A 17,013-nucleotide genomic window follows, 5' to 3' on the forward strand; every position below is an offset into this window, starting at 1 on the left:
TGCCATGGCACTGAGGAATCAGATTGTTTCAAGTGTGGGAAGGCAGGGCAACATGCAGCGGAGTGCCCTTCAAAAAACCCTGCCAGAAAGCCTGATTGCCCATCAGGGGGAAACCTACAAAACCCACCCACCCACCCCCAAGGAAAAGAAACTGCATTGAGAAGCCAGGAGGCCATGGAGTTTCATTCCCCCACAAACCCAGAGGAAGACGACCTGCTGGTAAGCAACCCAATTGAACTGCTCATGCTACACCTAATACATTTTATCCCCAGCTGAAGGAAAAGGGGGGAAGTAGCAGCATTACTGGACTTGGGGTGTACCCGATGCCTAATTAGCCCAACTCTGGCCAGGAGATTGGGAATTCACCTAAGGAAAATGAAAACTTCTATCTCTTTCTGCCAGCTAGATGGCATAGTAGCAGGGGGGAACAAGCCATTTTTGCCAGAGAACCATTACAAATAAAATTGGGGGACTATAGTGAGACCCTCACATTCATAATAGCACCAAGAATGGAATGGCCACTAGTCCTAGGGCTCACATGGAAATGGAACCCTAAAGTAAACTGGAGGGTAAAAACGTAAAATTCCAGAGACATTCACAAACCTCCCAGGGGGAAGGGAGGTGAAGAAAGGGAACAGGGAAATGGCCATGGCTAGCCAACCATGCTGAGGCCACTATCATCCCCAAAGAATACAAGGATTTGGTGGAGGTATTTAGTGAGGAGGCATCGGATGAATTCCCACATCATCACACCACAGATTGTGTCATTGAGATCTTACCGGGGGCTAAACTTCCAAAACCAAAGAAGTACTGCATGTCCCCCAGAGAACTAGATAAACTCATAGCATTTATCAACAAAAATCTAAAAAGAGGTTTCATTGAACCTACCCAACCGAAAATAGTGGCCCTGTATTGTTCCGTGAAAAGAAAGATGGCTCCTTACACCTTTGTGTTGACTACTGCAACTTCAACATGATTAGCATAGAAAATATGTACCCACTCGCCCTCATGAAGGACATGCTGGCCCACCTCTCTAAAGGAAAAAATCTTTTCAAAGCTGGATTTATGAGAGGTATATTACTGCATCAGAATTAGGAAAGGGGATCAGTGGAAGATTATTTAAAGTACTACTTTTCACACTACAAGGGGCACCTGCCATGTTTATGCAATTAATTAATGAGGTGCTCCATGAACATTTATTCGAAGGGATCCTGGTTTATCTTGATTACATTCTCATCTACACCAAAACAAAAGCAGAACACATAAAAGTAGTCCAAACAGTTCTTGCTAAGCTCTATGCAAAACTCTCTAAATGTTGAATTCCACCAAGAAACAATTGACTACCTGGGACACAAACTATCCTACGAAGGGATAGAGATGGATCCACAAAAAGTAAAAGCCATCATCTATTGGGAGCCATCCCAAACTGTAAACAAACACAAAGTTTCCTGGGGTTTGCTAACTTTTACTGTCAATTCATTCCAGCCTTTGCACGAATTGCTCTCCCTATTATAAATTTGCTAAAGACAAAAGGGGAGGGGACCAAAACCAAGGCAACCCCTTAACTGGACTATGGAATAGCAAGCAGCATTTGAAAAATTTAAACAACTATTCTCACCTGAACCAATCCTAAAAATCCAGATTCAGAACAACCATTTGTTATCCAAGCTGACATCAGTGACGTGGCAGTAGGAGCCATCCTACTGCAAAACAATGAACAGTGACAATTGCAACTGTGTGTATACACATCTAAAAAATTGACAGAAACTGAGCAAAGATAGGCTATATGGGAGAAACAATCTTATGCAGTATGATGGGCCCTCCTCTCATGGAGGCAATTCTTAGAAGGAACAAAATCCCCTTCAAAGTCTGGACTGATCATAGAAGCTCTGACGACCCCACAAAAACTCTCCCCCAAACAAGTACGTTGGGCACAATACTTTAAACAGTTTAATTTCACCCTCAAATATCTCCCAGGAGGAAAAAACTTCTTAGCTGATGCCCTGTCCAGAAAACCCCAATACAACAGAAAAAAGACTGAAATTGTTAAACCTATGCTCCAAACACCCCAGCTAGCCACCAAAGTAATTACCTAGCACAAGCCAAAAAGAATCACTTGCCGACAATGCACCACTCTCTAAATTTAAGGAGGGTCTCTTTAAGGATGACTGGTTCCATGCATACACATCGTTGCTCAGTGATGACTCAGCCTGAGTAGAAAACAAACTTTACATCCCTGCTAGCCAAAGATTGGATTTCCTGAAGCAATGATTCTGGTGATGGGGATTGGGCCAATGAATTTTGGTCCATTTCTAGATGGTCATAAGGACTGTAGAAACTTTGTGGATAGATATACACAATCCCCCACTTTGAATGATTTGAATTCACAGTGCTTCTTGTCAGCTTGAATTTTAAAAGCTGCTCTAGCTTCTTGTAGAACTAGTCTGACCAAGTGGATTGTTTATCCATTCCTTAAGGGAGAGGATGTCCGGTTCCTTAGCTGGTAGCTGTGGCATGGGGTTGAATTCTTATTCTGTGGCAATCTGAAATAGAGTGAAGCCAGTGCTGCGGTGTACAGAGTTGTTGTAAGCTACTTCAGCAAAAGGTAACAGGTCAGTCCAGTTGTCCTGTTGATAGTTAATAAAATACCTTAAATATTGTTCCAATGCTGCATTGGTTCTTTCAACCCTGCCATTTGTCTGAGGATGATGTGAAGAGGACAGCTCCTGGGTGGAGCCTAACAGGTTTAAGAAAGCCCGCCAACATTTGGAGGTGAATTGGACACCCCTGTCTGAGATAATCAGTTGGGGAACTCCATAGAGATGATAAATGTAGACTAAAAACATTTTTGCTAGTGCCTTGGCTGTTGGGATCTTTTGGCAGTGTATGAAGTGGACCAGTGGTGGGTTTCAAAAAATTTTCAAACCTACTCTGTGGGTGTGGCCTCCTTTGTGGGAGTGGCTTGCCAGCCATGTGACCTGGTGGGAGTGGCTTGCTGGCCATGTGTTCTCTCTCTCTCTCTCTCTCTCTCTCTCTCTCTCTCTCCTTCCTTTTGTCTCTCTGTCCCTTTTTCCTTTTTTTCTTTCATCTCTTTCACTTTTTCTTTCTTTTTTCTTTTTTTCTTTATTTCTTTCTTTCTTTCTCTTTCTCTCTCTGTGTGAGTCTGTGTGTGTGTGTGTGTGTGTGTGTGTGTGTGTGTCAGTGGTGGGTTTCAAAATTTTTTGGAACCTCTTTTATAGGTGTGGCCTGCTTTCTGGTGGACCTCTTCTAACCGGTTCAGTAGATTTGACGAACCAGTTCTACCGAACTGGTGCGAACTGGTAGGAACCCACCTATGAAGTGGACCTGTCTTGAAAAGAGGTCCATTACAACCCAAATAACTGTGTGTTTCCTGTTCTTTCAGGTAGCTCCACTATAAAATCCATAGAAATCTCTCTCCAGGGTACTGAAGGTCCTGCTACCATTTGTAAAAGTCCTGGGGATTTTCCTTGTTGTCTTTTTGGAGCTGCGTAGGTGGGACAGTTAGCAATGTAGCTCTCAATGTCTTTTTTAAGGGATGGTCACCAGAATTGTCTTTTGAGGAGGTGTAGAATTTTCACAAATCCAAAATGTCCAGCTATCCTGGAGTCGTAGGCAAGTTCATTCAGTGTTTCACTTCTTAGTGGTGAACTGCAAAAGGGTTTCAATAGACTGCAGAGAAACATTGGGTGGATACGCCTAAGATTTTTGGCTGTTCCAACTCTACTGTCACCAGATTCACAATCCAGATAATAGGGAAATATGTACTTGGGTCCCAACTTTTTACAGGATGGCCTCAGTTTCAGAAACACAATCAAGTCACACTTGGATAGTTTTGCATAAAGTTGAACTCTCCACAATCATGCTGAGCAGCCATGATCCCCCCCCTCCCTAGCCAGCCAGCCCCACCTCATCTACTCCCTGCCTGGCTAGCCTGTTGGTGCAAAGCCTCAACATTCTTCTTCTCCTCCTCCTTCTCCCTGCTCAAGTAGCGGTGGGCTCCATGGGTTTCATTCCTCCCTCAGCGCAGCAAACTCTGGTGGACTGGACGTTGGTGTGATAGTCACTCAAACAGTAAGACCTGAATGCGCGAGTGTGCAGTGCACCTGGGCCACACATGGCATTAGTTCCTGTGCCTGGCTGATTCCATGGCGACCTTCTCAGCTTGGGCCATGGTGAGACTAGGTTATCACAGAAGGAGCATTTTTCTTGATTGGGCAAAGCAGTAGTCAGTTTCTACTGAAGAGACAGGCTTTTAGTTATTTTTATATTCTGCAAAACTGATGATAGCATTGAAGAAAGAAGAGTAAGAAGGGCTTGTCTATCAATAGTCTATACAAACTATAGTCTATCAATGTATTTATTCAATGAGGCAATGACTAATTTTGCTAGACCAGTTTTACTGATTATTTAGAATTTTGTGTTATTAGCCTCTGTGCTAAACCAATTTTATGTGTTTTCTATGTCTCTTTCCCCTGTATATTCCATTTTATAGAGAGAGCTTTGGCTTCAGTGATTTAATAAGGGAACTTTTCATTAAAACAATCCCATGTGAAAGACTGCAGTTCCACAGCTACCTTTCAAGATTGGGTCAAGATTGCATTTCCAGGTTTTGAGTAGAAGAATCCAACTTACCTTTCTTTTTATTTTCCTAGAACTGGACTGAAAAGTGTGTCATTGTTTGGCACTGCAATTGTTATAAAATTAGTATGCTTTTCCCTAATGAAGATTGTCTGATTGAACAATGGATGAAAAAATGTCAGGCCCGAAGAACTAAGAATGACATGTAGAGTTACTCCTGAGTAGTTTCTTTATTGTTATTCACTTACAAACAAATATCTTACCAGACTAAAGCAATTATCTGCAATAATTATAAATAGATTATGTGAATTGCTAAGGAGAGTCCAACCTTGCTCTCTTCTTGCCTGCTGGACATTCCAAGCACCACTGTCTTGTTGCTCTCTGGGAAAGAGCTCCTGCCTCCTGCAACTCCAGGCTACATTCTATCAGAAAAGAAGAGTTCAAATCCAAGGCAGAAGTGAAAGGTTGACCTTTACTCAAATAACTGGGAATTATAGACCTGTCAGTGAAGCATATTAAAATTCCTCTGAAGATAAAAGAACTAATAAGACAGAGTCCTTAAAAGCAGCATGTGAATTCTGAATCCTATCTTTCATCTAAGACTCAGTTTGTATATTTCTGATTGTCTTCATTTCATCTCTGATTGTAATTCCTCTCATATGGGTTGATTAGCTTCTGCCAATCAGGATGTTTTCTATACAATCCTATGGGTTCCTAATTCCTTTTCAGGAACTAGTTTTGTAATCTTACTGATGGCTCTAAATTATTTGTCCACTCGAGCAATGCAAGAAAGGTAGTATGATTTGTGCAGTGCACATAAGCATATTTCATCCCCTTATATTTTGTACTACAAATACCATTATCTCCAGCCAATGTGAGCAATGTCGTGCATTCTTAGAATTGTAATCCAAATCACCTGCAATAAAGCAGGTTGTCTATCTCTATGATGGAGAAAGTAGTCAGGTGAAATCAATGCAGCTGTTCCTTTCTGGACTAGTTAGCAACCCTTGCAGACATATTTTGATTTCATTGCAGATTCTAAGTTAATGAATTTAATCTGGGAACTCTACTACTTCAGCTAAAATCCCCCCAAAAAAGTGTGCAGAGTATCATCATATCAAATGTAGCCCAAATAACCAGCCAGGAAAATCGAAGAAACTCACAAAGCAGTGACAAATTTTGAAAAGCAAAACAAAAGAACTTCGTACTGGAACACAGCAAAAAAGGAAGCCATCTGAACCACGTACAGGAATCTGCTTCAAAGTTCTACAGTGGTCAAAAAATATTCAGGCCCTAACCCTTACCCAGGGGTGTCAAACTTGCGCCATCATGTCATCATCACATGATGTAGCGTTATTTCCCCCCCCCCTTCGCTAAACTGGGGGTGGGCATGGCCAGTGCATAACAGATCTGGTCTTCAAGTTGCATGTCAGAGTTTCAAGTAACACCCCCAATGAAAGAAGATTCCGAGGCTTGAAGTTCCTCAAAGTTCCATTTTATTAGAGGTCATATTGGCACATCTGGGAAAGCTTCCAGGTTTTCCCCACCCAAATAAAAGTTCAAAACCTTGCCCAGCACCCACATGTCCATCACATGGCCCAATCAAGCACCATCCCAACTGGAGATGCCTCCCAGTCATACCCCTCCAGGTGCAGAGCAAATGTCCTTGACTCTACAAGAAAGGATTGTTATTATGACTATATACTGTATCTCCCATACTCCCTATAATCCTCCCTCCTATTTTCCCCAGCATTGAATTTGGCAGGCCTGAAGGACCAATGCAAAAAATGGCTTCCAGGCCTGACAGTGCGAGTTTGACACCCCTTCCCTAACCCTTTTGCCAAAGGCTTTTTGTATACCATTTTTTAATATTTAAAATCAGTGGTGGGATTCAAATAATTTAACAACCGGTTCTCTGCCCTAATAATTTCTTCCAGCAACCAGTTCACCAAACTGCTCAGAAAGTTAACAACCGGTTCTCCCAGAGCGGTGTGAACTGGCTGAATCCCACCACTGCTTAAAATGATCATTAGGGCAGAGAACCGGTTGTTAAATTACTTTTTTCTCACCACTGGGTTAGAGTACAGTATTTCTATGGCTAGTCTGTTTCATAGACAGAGAGAATCTTTCAATGGTTGGCCAGTATAAAAGCAGTGCAGAGCAGGGAGTTATATCAGTCTGTCTTCCAAACATAGAGAGCCTAAAAGGGAGAGATTGTAGAGGATCTTCAAAACATAAATATGGTAAAATTCAGAATCTAGAAGGCTTATTACTTGGTCTTGTTTGACCTACAGAAACTAGCTTTCAGAAGCGAAGGTAGTTCAACATGGATGTGGTATGCTAAAATATGTTAGCATACATCTTATGCTGAATTTAACAATTGGAACAAACAATTGGAACAATGAGAAACATATTTCTAGAACTTAAGAAGCAAGTGACTCAGTGGTATTTTTTCAGTGCAACAAAATCTTTTGAATAGCCTAGACATATTTGACATGCTGAGTGTCACACAGAAAAAAATACGACAGAGAGAAGGTCAGAACACAAGAGAAACTTGGCTAAGAATGTATGATTCAGAGTCTTTAACATCTGAAGGAAGTCAGGAAATAGAACAAAGGAGCCTTTTTCTCTACACAAACACCACTTTTGAACTATTCCAGAATGTGTGGTATTGACCTTCTCCTGGACCTGAAAAATCAAGGAAAAATAATGAAAGGAGAATGGAGATTGGCCAGAAGTGCATTTTGCCAATGCTGGAACAGCTGCATTGATTTCACTTGACTACTTTCTCCATCATAGAGATAGACAACCTGCTTTATTGCAGGTGATTTGGATTACAATTCTCAGAATGCACGACATTGTTCACATTGGCTGGAGATAATGGTATTTGTAGTACAAAATATAAGGGGATTAAATATGCTTATGTGCACTGCACAAATCATACTACCTGGTGGAGTGAGAGCTTGGCTCTGTCTCCAGATTAATCATCACTCATCCATATTACTGCTCTACTCTATTTTACTCTACCCCATCTCATCCCGCACCAATCTATCTGTTCTTCCTCTTTGATTTTCCTCCAATTTGGAATTAGTTACCTATTTACTCACTAGGAATAAAACACTAATTGCTGTAATGATCAAATCATAATGTAATTGTTAAAAACCAGGGATGGGGGCAAAAAACTTCAAAATGGCAGCAAGAATTATGTGATCAAAATCCCCCTTTTCCTTACATAACCAGAGGTGGTTTGCTGCTGGTTTTATTATCGGTTCGCTCCGTGCGCGTTTTGCGCAGAACAATTTACAGTGAACTGCGCATGCACAGTCACTACAAAACAACATGGCAGCGACATCAGCGATGGTGTGTGACATGGTTTGGGGGTGTGGCAAGCCTGGGGCGCTGCTGGTTCTATGACCCAGGGAAAAATACCACTACCAGTTCAGCCGAACCATGCCAAACAGGGAGCAACCCACCTCTGTACATAACCCATAAAAAAGGTGGGACTTGGGGGCTACCATTTTGGCCCTTTGCCCCCTCTATGCAGTTGCCCCTTGACATGCCTATTTCATCAAAGTTTTTTTCCATTTAAGAATAAACCTGTGTAATGCAATATTATAAGTATATTAATATGTCAGTGCTAGTTTTTGTTCTGATAAATGGTTTTAATTGAATAAGATCAAAATGTAAAAATGCTGCCATTTTTTCTCATGAGAATTCAGATAGTCCTCAACTTATGACCACAACTGAACCCAAAATTTCCATTACAAAGCAAGGCAGTTAAATGAGTTTTGCCCCCATTTTATGATCTTTCTGCCACAGTTGTTAGCAAATAATAGCAATAGCAGTTAGACTTATATACCGCTTCATAGGGCTTTCAGCTCTCTCTAAGCGGTTTACAGAGTCAGCATATCGCTCCCACAGTCTGGGTCCTCATTTCACCCACCTCGGAAGGATGGAAGGCTGAGTCAACCTTGAGCCGGTGAGATTAGAACCGCTGAACTGCAGATAACAGTCAGCTGAAGTGGCCTGCAGTACTGCACCCTAACCACTGCGCCACCTCGGCTCCTCTTATATACCGCTATAAGGGGCATGCTTAAGCACACCGTGCCCACTATTCCTGTCCTAATGCTTCTTTTTATTCATATCCATTTCACATATCCAAAATCATGTTTATACTTACATATGTTATCCAGTACATGCTTGATGAAATAAATACAATTAAAAATTTAAAAAATCACAGCAGTTTTAAATGAATCATGTAGTCATTAAACTAATCTGGTTTCCCCCATTGACTGTACTTGTCAGATGCCAGCTGGGAAGGTTACAAATGGTGATTACATGTAGTCACCTTGTTTAATGATAGAGCTACATTGCCCAAATTAAAACTATCACATTACAAGTCAGAAGACTGACACATCTAATTTTTAGGGTGAGTGGGCAACAGAACTGCCAAAATCAGTAAAAGAACTACCCTCCAGTTTGAGGCATGAAACATAGAAATTTGAATATAATCCTGGCTTAAATCTATTTTCACAAACAAAGATAAATTTCATTCTCTCTGAATCAGAACATATATTCCTAGTAACTTTTTACCTGTTCTAATTTCAAAAAGATTGCACACAAGTTATTACTCTTAGCAGGAATGGGTTAAGCATATGTGATTAAGCAGGAAATTAGTTCTTTCTCCCAACATCTAAAACATGGTATAATGAAGGTCAAACTGTTTTGAAGGTGAAGTTTATATAGTTCAACATTCACCTTAAAAGTCAGTTTAAAGTGTTGTAGTGATCTCTTTCTGATCTCTTTCCCTTATTTTGACATGCAGGTGGTCTTTGTTTAAGAAATCCTCACTTAACAATCTCTGCAATCCTTGTTTAATGGTGACAATCAGGATTGCTGGAATTGCCATTTCTGAGCTGTGACAACACTGCATTTTACAGTATCTTTTGGCAACAGAAAGTTTGGTCCTAACTGCCACTGTTAAGCAAGAACTAGCTGTATTGTTTCCTGAATGAAGAAAAGACAAAGGTAGCATGTTGGCTTACAGTTAGTCCTTGAGATATAGTAGAACCTCTGGTCATGACCATAATTCATTCCATAACTTTGGTCGCAACCCGATTTGGTCGTGACCCGAACCTAATTTTGGAAATTTGGCACTTACAAAAAAAAATGGCATGGAAGGAGAGAAAAAAATGAATTTTTTGGTAAGAACCCGATTTGGTCATGGTCAGAAGCATTCATGACCAGAGGTTCTACTGTACAACAGATTACTTAACAAACTTTCAAAATTAAACACCCCAAAATTATCTACGACCTGTTTCAAAGTTACAGTGGCTGTAGCACCCCTGAGGTCATTTGTCCTTACAACCAACCGCAAAGCTGCTGCAGCACCTCCACCTCTCCCCCCCCCAACCCAATATGAGACCACTCAACGGTTGCGCCTGTTCCTCATATGCCCATCACCCATTGCACTTTTCTTTTGAAGTTCTCTGGACCTTTTGTTGGGAAAGGAGGGCAGGCCACATGTTCTTGGGCTACACAGAGATGATTTGAAGGTGGCTGCCACCCACTTGTTGGTTGGGGACAAAATGGTGGCTGCCTGACAAACTACTTCATTTTGTTGCCTTAAAAAGATCTGCAGAGTGCTGCAGATGCTTTCTGAAGCACTCAGAATCATTGTGTAGATCCCGTTAAGGCAGCAAAACATTCATGTTACTGGGCCACATAGCGGTGACCTAAATGTAGTATCCCTTGCTTCACTTAATAGCCTGGGTGTTTAATGCTTCATTAGAGAGAACATGGATGTGAGGAGGAGAGATACTTCACATAATGACTATTGGGACATGCCACTGTAATGGGCAGATTCCATGAGTGTCATATTTTGAAAACTATCTGTATTTTATAACTAGATTTATGTAGCATTTGCCATCTATCTTACAATTTTACTATATGTATATGGCATTAAATCACCTATTTACAAACATAGTAAAATAGACATATGGCATTAACATTAACAAAAATAATAACAATTGATGTAATCACCCTATAATCTTTGAAAGTCTGAAGTGAGACTAGCACAACCACTCTACCAGTTAATGACTTACAAAATTTAAATATTACAGAAGCAGAAATGATGCCTAAGAGATGGAGAAATGGGGGCTGAATAGTATATAGTTCCCAGTGTAGCCTGCCTGACAAAGAAAATACTGATTTGTATGAACTAGATTTTAAACAAAAATTAATCCATAAATACAGGATGACTACACTCCACAAAAATATGGAAGAAATACTTTGGAATGAGAGTGAACATGAATATAGTATATCTCTGTTTAAAGTGCTGTGATCAAACTTCGATGTGTTTTTTTTTAATAGAAAATATCAGTTATCATTTAAAACCATTAGCAACCCAGAAAGGAAAGGATGTAGATTAATATTAATATATCTCCTCAAATCCTGTAAGAGTATGATTCTCTAAAGAATTCAGCAATACCAATAAAAATTAAAGGCAATCTTAAAATGGTATGCATTTAGAAGTTGCTCTCAATGCTCTCTGTTCAAGTATTTAAGTAAGATTTCGAACTTTTTTCTGATTTCCAAATGAGTCTGGAAAGAAATAGTGCCACTGTCTTAAGAGTTGCATTTATTTCGAAGAATTGTCTCCTTTTAAAGAGATAACATCTTCCTTTCAAGCTCACACTAATTCACTAAAATTGCAATCCCTTGATAAAATTCCGGAAGCATCTTACTTTCACAACAATAACAATACATTCCTTTACTATTGAGTTTTGCAGATTACCACCTCTATTGCATAAATACTTACCAACCAGTTTAAAAAATACAGTGTCTAATTCAATCATCCATGCATTTCCAAATTTAATCACATTTCTCTGTTTCCTGATTTAAAATCCTGATTTCCTTGAGAATGTAAATTAACAGGACTTTTTTTTTTATAACCATGGGATATTTACTTAACAATGAGGCACACAAGGTTTATCGTGAGTTAATCTTCCTACTAGAATTACAATTCTAGTGTTTGCATTACTAATGTTTGCATTAGTGAGCAGGAAATCCAACTGAATATAACTAGATTACTTCTGAGTAAATTTATAGAGATACCCCTGAAATGCAAATCCATGATTCAAGACAAAGTAAAATCATGAAGAGCCAGAATTTTTCTCTCTCCAAATTCATACCTGAAATACAGAGATAATCTACAGGTAGTCCTTGACTTATAAGAGTACATTTAGTGACCACTTAAACTTACAACAATACTGAAAAAAGTGATTTATGACCATCCCCATGGTTGCGATCAAAATTTGAATGCTTGGCAACTGATTCATAATTACAACAACTATCTGAAAAGTAAAATCAATGGGGAAGCTGAATTCACCTAACAACTGGGTAACTAACCTGACAACTGCAATGACTGTGGCAAGAAAAGTTGTAAATTGGGGCAAAATTCACTTAACTATCTCACTTAGCAACATAAATTTTGGGCTCAATTGATTTGAACAATTAATGCAATCTTATTTTGAAGAACACCTCTCAAATCCATCTATCCTCATCTCTCTCTCTTGTATTACACCCCTTCATTAGCCCTCTTATACGTTATACTTTCCACTCCCCAAGAAGTCACTGGAATGTCTCATTTCCAGTCTGAAATGCCATAGGATGTTAAAAAACAGTCCTAGGTTTGTAACTTCAGAACCATGAGTACCCATGAATCACTCTTAACAGAGAAAAGTTATGCTTTTTGGAACTTGCCACATTCAGAGGATTGTGAAAGAAACAATCAAAGGATCAAGCTGCTGGAGAAAAGTTGCAATACTTTACTTTGTGGTTAAAGAGAAAGGAAGGGTAAGTGGGAATATGACAGAGATATCCCACACTTGTACTACTAAACCCTCCTTTCTCTTTCTGATTTTGCTCTAGTGATAGGTAATTTTAAACAGAATAACAGAGTTGGAAAGGATCTTGGAGGTCTTCTAGTCCAACCCCTTGCTCAAGCAGGACATCCTACACCATTTCAGACAAGTGGCTGGATTTTTTTTTAATGGATTTTCAGAGAAGGCAATCAATTGTCAGGTATATATTAGAGACAACAGACATGCCTATACTACTTGCTGTAGAAGAAATGTGAAAATGTCTCTGTATATGGATTTCCCATTAATTGAAATAGTTTGCTGGGATAATTGAAATTCTGATATGATCAGCCCTGAAGAATGCAGATGCATTTGAAGGCAGAACATAGATGTTTATATTATTTTATTAAATATGTTTCTTTAATAAAATGGAGCTCCTCAGAAGAAAATAGCAAGCCTATTTGCTATATACTGTTATATTCTTGCAAGTATGATACATTTCAGAATAAAATTGTTTTCAACTGCTACAAGGTATTTATTTTTCTGCAAAAGAAGCCCCAGACATTTCCTTTTCCTACTTATTTCCTTTTTGCATACCCTTTGGATCAATCCTTCTTCCAGTCTTTGCAAGAAGAACACCCTGCCACTCACCTGAGTTCAGAATTTATTGTATTGATGAAGTTGTAACATCTTCCTAGGACAATTTCCATCAGGTGTTCAGTGGTCCCTTTGCCTTTCCACTGCTGTTCTTCTGCAGCGGGAGTCTTCTTCTTTCCAAACCTGAGCAGTCCAATAATCACAAAAACAGTCATGGTGCCCAAAAACAACACTATCGCCCCTGTCAAAATCATTTTCTGTTTCCTTGTCCAAGAAGAACTGTTTTGAAAGGGCATCTTACTAAAAGATTCTGAAAAGCAGCAACAGCTGCACTTTCTGCCTCCTTCACTTCTGGCAGCAATATAGCTTTCGTGTGGTTCCTGCCCCTGCCCCTGTCCCTCCTCCTCCTCCTATTTTTCTCTGCTGGCTGAGTGGCTCACGCTTGTAAAGAAACACTTGCAGAGAAGCCTGAGATGCACTTCTATTGGCTCAAGGGAAAAGCTTCACTTGAAGTTGGACAGCACCAGCTTGACTCAGATTCTGTCTCATTGAATGGTCACCAGTGGAGACTTGTCACTCTGGTTTTAATTCTGCTTTGCGTCTTGTAGTTTGTTTCTTCTGAGGAAAGAATACTAATATTCATTTTAAAAAACATTACATTTTAAAATGCAGAAGAGTCACAGCATGGGGAAAAGTAAAGGGCAGTTAATGCAGGGGAAGAAGAATGCTTTCTAGGACTAGAACTATTGCTTTTACAAATATTTGTATTTTCATCTTTCTCTAAGAATGTTCTCAAATGTTTTCCTGCTAAGCCAAAAAATTGGACAGCACCAGCTTGACTCAGATTCTGTCTCATTAAGAAGCTTGATTTACATAAACCCAGAGAAATGGTTGTTTTGGGTTCATATGACTAAGGCTGATTCAAAAGATATATGTGATGGGGCAAAAAAATGGTAGTGCTCAAAGCAGCTTTTGTGCAAACACAGCCAAAACATAGGAATATATAACCCTGTTGTCCATATTTATTACTTTGAATCACTGCTGGTTTGGTACACCCTTTGCAGTACCCATATTTCATTTATCCTTTGTATCGTAAATGCCAAATCAGTTATAAAATATATAATTTCAAGATGTACAGCCATACCTGAGTTTTTTTCATTTGCATGAAAATACTGATGTAGCACTGGATAAGCATGCCACACAGCTAGAGTTAACTTTAAACTACAGGCAGCCCATCTTGTTCCAAAAACTCTACCGATCTTTAGAAATCCAAGTTGTTCAGATAAGAGCCGAGGTGGCGCAGTGGTTAGGGTGCAGTTCTGCAGCCACTTCAGCTGACTGCTAGTTCTGCAGTTCGGCGGTTCAAATCTCACCGGCTCAGGGTTGACTCAGCCTTCCATCCTTCCGAGGTGGGTAAAAGGAGGACCCAGATTGTGGGGGCAATATGCAGACTCTATAAACCGCTTAGAGAGGGCTGAAATCCCTATGAAGCGGTATATAAGTCTAACTGCTATTGCTATTAGTACTTTGGTAAGTTCCATTTGGCTCTTACAGGATTTATGAAAAATAGTGTAGCCTGAGGTTTGACTAAGCCAATGGAGGTGGTGGAGGGCTGACAGGCCAGGCTGTTAGGGAGGTAGACCAGACCCACCTGGTGAGACTGACTCATGCTGGATTGCACTGATGGAAGCAGCATGGGGGGTTGCTCCAGGGGTGGGTTCCTGCCAGTTCTAACCTCTTCTATAGAAGAGGTTCCACAAATCTACAGTGCCGTTTAGAACTGGTTCCAGCTCCCCCCCCCTCGCCCGTCTGAACACCATCAAGATGAAGAGTGAGGGGAGGAATTCTGGGAGTTGAAGTCCACAAGTCTTAAAGCTGTCAAGTTTGAACACCCCTGGGTTTTTTTTTCTAAAGGGTTAGGAGTGTCTTGTAACTTGACAGCTTTAAGACTTGCGTGCTTCAAATGCCAGAGTTTCTGAGCCAACATTTTGGTTTCTAAGCAAGAGTATTATTAAGTGAGTTTCACCACATTTTACAAGTTGGCCACGCCCACCCAGTCACATGGCTGGCAAGCCACTCCCACCCGGTCACATGGCCAGCAAGCCACTCCTACAAAGCAGGCCACATCTACAGAAGAGGTTCTAAAAAATTTTGAAACCCACCACTGGGTTGCTCCCTGGGAAGATCAGTTCCTCTGGGTGGGAAACATAAAAGTCAGCTGGCCAAATAGCACCATTGCCTGCCTAGGTTTTTGATGCCACCCTATGCTGCCAAGGATTAGCTGGCCAAGCCTCTCTGCCGATCCATCCAGGACCTGGCTGCGAGTCACACTCTGGTACTTCCACTCCCCAGACTCACTGAGGTCCAGGGGTACCATTGATCTCTACTTGAGGATCGCTGTCCCTTTCTCCCTCATTGAGGTGACCTGGCATTCTCTCACTGGCTCCTGGAATGCAGATTGGTAGCCGGTGTCTTCCTGCACCCGGTACAGCTCCTGGGTGGTCGACCACTTGGCATGAGCTTTAGGCCAGGTGCCCATTGATGTAACTATCTCACTACTAGTGAGGTAACTGGTGCTTGATGTCCACTGCCCCCTGGGATGAGGCGGGGGGAGGGAGAAATTGTAGATTTTCATTAACTCCTCCAAAGCTCTGCCAGCGGCCACCATCTCCTCCATCTTCCCACTGCCCTGTAGACCGGATAAGCAGCTGGGGCTCAGAACTCTAGATAGCGGCTCCAGATGGAGCAGGGAGTTTCTGTATGGTTTAGCAGAGTCAGTTTAACGTCAGGATTCCAAGTAATAGATCCATAGCAAGCAAAACTTTGAGGCAGGTAGATTCCTCAAAGAGTATCTTTATTGGAAATATCATATTGGCAAATAATTGATGAAAACCAGCTCTGAATGGTGTTTTGGTTTTCATCTAATTAAAAGTGAAAGTTTTTCCCTCAATCCCAAACAATGTTATATGGCCCAAACAAGGCAACATCTACTGGTGTGGTGACATCATTTCTCCTTCCTTCCTCCAGGTGTGAAAATGTCCTTGGTTCCCAAGAGAAAGTATTTTATGTTGACTACACAGCTATTTCTAATCCCCCCTCCCTATCTCTCAGTTCCAGGGTGGCAGCACTGAAGGTCCAAGATGGTTTCGGCCAGGCCAGCTTCAGGGTTGACATTTACACAGGTTTGGGAGCAGCATTTCCAAGCAATTAAGTCAGGTATTGTTTTATTAAGCAACTAAGTTTTATTGGGAAAGAGAAAAGTATCTCTTCTGGTGTTAAAACATCTGAAGGTGTGAGCTGCTCCTCATCTATATCATCTATTACACACCACAATCTGAAGATTGAGATATAAATGGAATCCTATCTTGTGAAGGAGATATTTGACAAAACATTTACAGATTTTGAGTTATCCAATAATAATATAGGAAAATGGAACAGCTGATGGCTATATATCTGTGATGAGGAACCTATGTTACACGTGTGGCACGCAGAGCCATTTCTGAGGGCACGCGAGGCATTGCCCTGTCAGCTCCAGCGCACATGTGCATGCTGGCCAGCTAATTTTCGACCTTGATTTTTGGCCATTTTGTACCCTCCAGAGGCTACCCTGAAGCCTCAGGAGGGTGAAAAACTGCCCAATGTGCAAACCAGAAGTTCGGGAACCTGACTTCCGGTTTGTGCATTGGGCCTTTTTTTTTTTTTTTTTTTGCTCTTTGCAGGCTTCAGGAAAGTCTCCTGAAGCCTTCGGAAAGAGAAAAACAGCCCAACAGGCAACCCGGAAGTCCGTTCCCAAACTTCCAGTTTGCATGTTGGGCCATTTTTCTCCCTCCAGAGGCTTCAGGAGGAGGCTTTCCTGAAGCCTGCAGAGGGCAAAAAAAGGCCCAACACACCTCCCGGATGTCCAGAGGCTTCAGTGAGGCCTGCGTGAATGCCTGGGGGAAGGGCATTGCATTAT

General features: G+C 41.0%; 1 protein-coding gene across 1 annotated transcript in view; it reads right to left on the bottom strand.

Annotated features, from left to right (window-relative positions):
* CD38 (CD38 molecule) overlaps positions 1-13,354 on the bottom strand; it is a 48,021-nt gene extending 34,667 nt beyond the window's left edge. The window contains exon 1 of the mRNA XM_032223616.1: positions 13,113-13,354. Within this exon, the coding sequence (XP_032079507.1) occupies positions 13,113-13,354 (242 nt within the window). The remainder of the gene's footprint in view (positions 1-13,112) is intronic.
* Between the last annotated feature and the right edge of the window lie 3,659 nt (positions 13,355-17,013).

This window comes from Thamnophis elegans, chromosome 9 (assembly GCF_009769535.1).
Source record: "Thamnophis elegans isolate rThaEle1 chromosome 9, rThaEle1.pri, whole genome shotgun sequence".
NCBI classification, from domain to species: domain Eukaryota; kingdom Metazoa; phylum Chordata; class Lepidosauria; order Squamata; family Colubridae; genus Thamnophis; species Thamnophis elegans.